The 2,642-nt window shown below is 41.7% G+C and overlaps 1 protein-coding gene across 1 annotated transcript; it reads right to left on the reverse strand.

Moving 5' to 3' along the window:
* Nucleotides 1–53: 53 nt before the first annotated feature.
* LOC111083485 (formin-like protein 20) lies at nt 54–2,284 on the reverse strand. The gene is made up of 2 exons (XM_022380035.1): nt 1,964–2,284; nt 54–1,510 (listed from the first exon to the last, which is right to left on the reverse strand). The coding sequence occupies exons 1-2, from the start codon at nt 2,270–2,272 to the stop codon at nt 581–583; spliced, it is 1,239 nt and encodes a 412-aa protein (XP_022235743.1). The 5' UTR covers nt 2,273–2,284; the 3' UTR covers nt 54–580.
* Nucleotides 2,285–2,642: the final 358 nt, after the last annotated feature.

The raw sequence follows: 2,642 nt of genomic DNA on the forward strand, positions 1-2,642 counted from the left end.
TATAGCTTCATGCTCTGCTTGCTAAATCTCTGAATCATCGATAACGATGTAATTTACAGATAGGTTGTAAACAATCATCACACTTAAAGTTACATCGATAAATTTAACTCTTCGAATTACAATTGTTTTTTTTACGTTTAAAGCGCCTCCTGGGTTAGAAAAAAAAAGTTCGTTTGGTAAGTACAGATGTATTTGGAACCACTCTGTTCACTATCTTATTAACCGTGTTACTCATTTAAAGTTTATATTGGTATTTCTGAAGTCCAGCGAATCAATATTTGGTTAGATACAGCCTGATGAGATGTGTGGAGTCAAACATGAAACATTAAACAATGATTACAATATGTTGAACTAGTTGTACTTGTCATCATATTGTACACCAGCGCTGCCATCATTCTGAGATGCTGGTTGGGCCCCTAAGGAACCCCCATAAGCGTTGGGGTTGTATCTAATAGGTATTCTAGCTCCTGAATCATCACCTATTTGAGAACGCAGCTGAACCTGGCGTATACTGGGGATTTCTGGCAGCTGTGGGAGTTTAGGAAGGCTAAGGTAAACAGAAGTATCGCGAGAGGGGGGGCTAGTAACGTGCACGAGACCGAGGCCGAAAAGACTGTTGGGGTAAAAAAGCAATGAGCTGGGGTTGTGGCTGAGATGCAGGAATACCATCATAAAAGTTTGGCCTTGATGCAGGAGCACCGCCATAGGAGCTAGGCCTCGAAACAGGTCTTGATGCAGGACCACCACCATAAGATATTGGCCTAGCGACAGGTCTGGGCTCAGTGTCACCACCATAGGAAGTAGGCTGAAGTGCAGGTCTGGATCGAAGGTCACCAACATAGACATTAGAGTGAGGTATAGGTCTTGGTGATGGTCCACCACCATAAACGTCAGGCTGAGGTGCAGGTCTGGGCGAAGGACCACCACCACCATAAACGTCAGGCTGAGATGCAGGTCTATGTAAAGGGCCACCTCCATAAACGTCAAGCTGAGATGCAGGTCTGTGTGAAGGGCCACCACCATAAACGTCAGGTTGAGGTGCAGGTCTGGGCAAAGGACCACCACCATAGACGTCGGGCTGTGGCACTGGTCTGGGTGAAGGATCACCACCATAAATGTCAGGTTGAGGTGCAGGTCTGGATGAAGAACCACCACCATAGACGTCGGGCTGTGGCACTGGTCTGGATGAAGGGCCACCACCATAAACTTCAGGTTGAGGTGCAGGTCTGGGTGAAGGACCACCACCATAGACGTCGGGCTGTGGCACTGGTCTGGATGAAGGGCCACCACCATAAACGTCAGGTTGAGGTGCAGGTCTGGATGAAGGGCCACCACCATAGACAATAGGTTGAGAAGCTGGCTTGGCATCGGAAGGCCCTTCAGCAGATTCACTGGGAGAAAGTGGTGGGAATCCAAACTGGGTGGGAGTGGGAGGTCCCAAAAGGAACTCTTTAGGGTAGTAACGCTGGTAGTAACGAGCAGTTTTGTTGGGGCCTTTAAAATCGAGCGGCTGAAACAAAATATGTTACTTATGTTAAACACTACATACATAAGTTACAACGTAAGTATTCCATACATTAAATTAAAAACATAAAGATGTCCAGTTTTTAAAATACACAAACTGATCTTCAAACACGAGAAAAGATACTCAAATAATATTCCAGTAATTTCCATATTAATACGAAATATAATAGAAAGTTGGGGAAATCTTTAACTGTATACCAGTTAATAAATATTCACCAAGGGCTGTTAGATACACGTCGTATGTTATACAAGGCTTCGATCAAAGATTTAAAATATTGTAAAAAAAGTAGCAACTTGTGATTTTGATAAGAAAACTGTACTTAAGTTATATTTATTCTGAACAAACCTTTTTAAATGATAACTTACAGATAATAATGTGTATTGGTCCCAGAATCTGTTTATATTACGTTACTGTATTTACTTGATAAACAATGCTTACTTTGTACAAGTAGTCGTTAACGACGTGAAATTTCTCTGATCGATCACATATATCTTGATTAGACGGCACACAGTTTAGATGAACCTGGTGAAATACTGTACCCGTGGGACACATCCATGAGTGACGAGCGCCCTCTACACAGTAGTGGAAGACCCGACAATTGACGCTATCATCGGCATAGTAACCATCTTTCTTCCCAGAACAGGCGAACTTGGAGTCTGCCAAAAGCAGGGAGAGAGGGTCTGGAGTAGTTGGTTTTTCATCTACGTCAGCATACCGACCATCGTCATCTAGAGGCTGTAGAAACATAATAGCATATTGAAAGGTATAAGTACATTAAAATATTTCAAAATATAAAGTGAATGTCACAGTTTTGATGCTACCTTCACGACTTTACCTTCTAACTTCCAAATAATGAGGAAACAAACTTGTTCTCGTTTAGTTTTATCAAAATTAAACCATAAGTCATTACAGTTTCCTGCTATAAACATTCAAACTAAAACTTTGTTGCTTAATCACATCACGATTTTATACGTGGATTAACGTACATTAAAAAACACGATACACAATTAAAACATAAAGAAGGATTTCAAGCAATACTTGAGGATCAGTTATTGTTTTACCAACACAGACACACACACACACGGAATGTATATAATACCTACAGGTCAGTTACCAA

Source organism: Limulus polyphemus, unplaced genomic scaffold, assembly GCF_000517525.1.
Source record: "Limulus polyphemus unplaced genomic scaffold, Limulus_polyphemus-2.1.2 Scaffold9751, whole genome shotgun sequence".
Taxonomy (NCBI): Eukaryota; Metazoa; Arthropoda; class Merostomata; order Xiphosura; family Limulidae; genus Limulus; species Limulus polyphemus.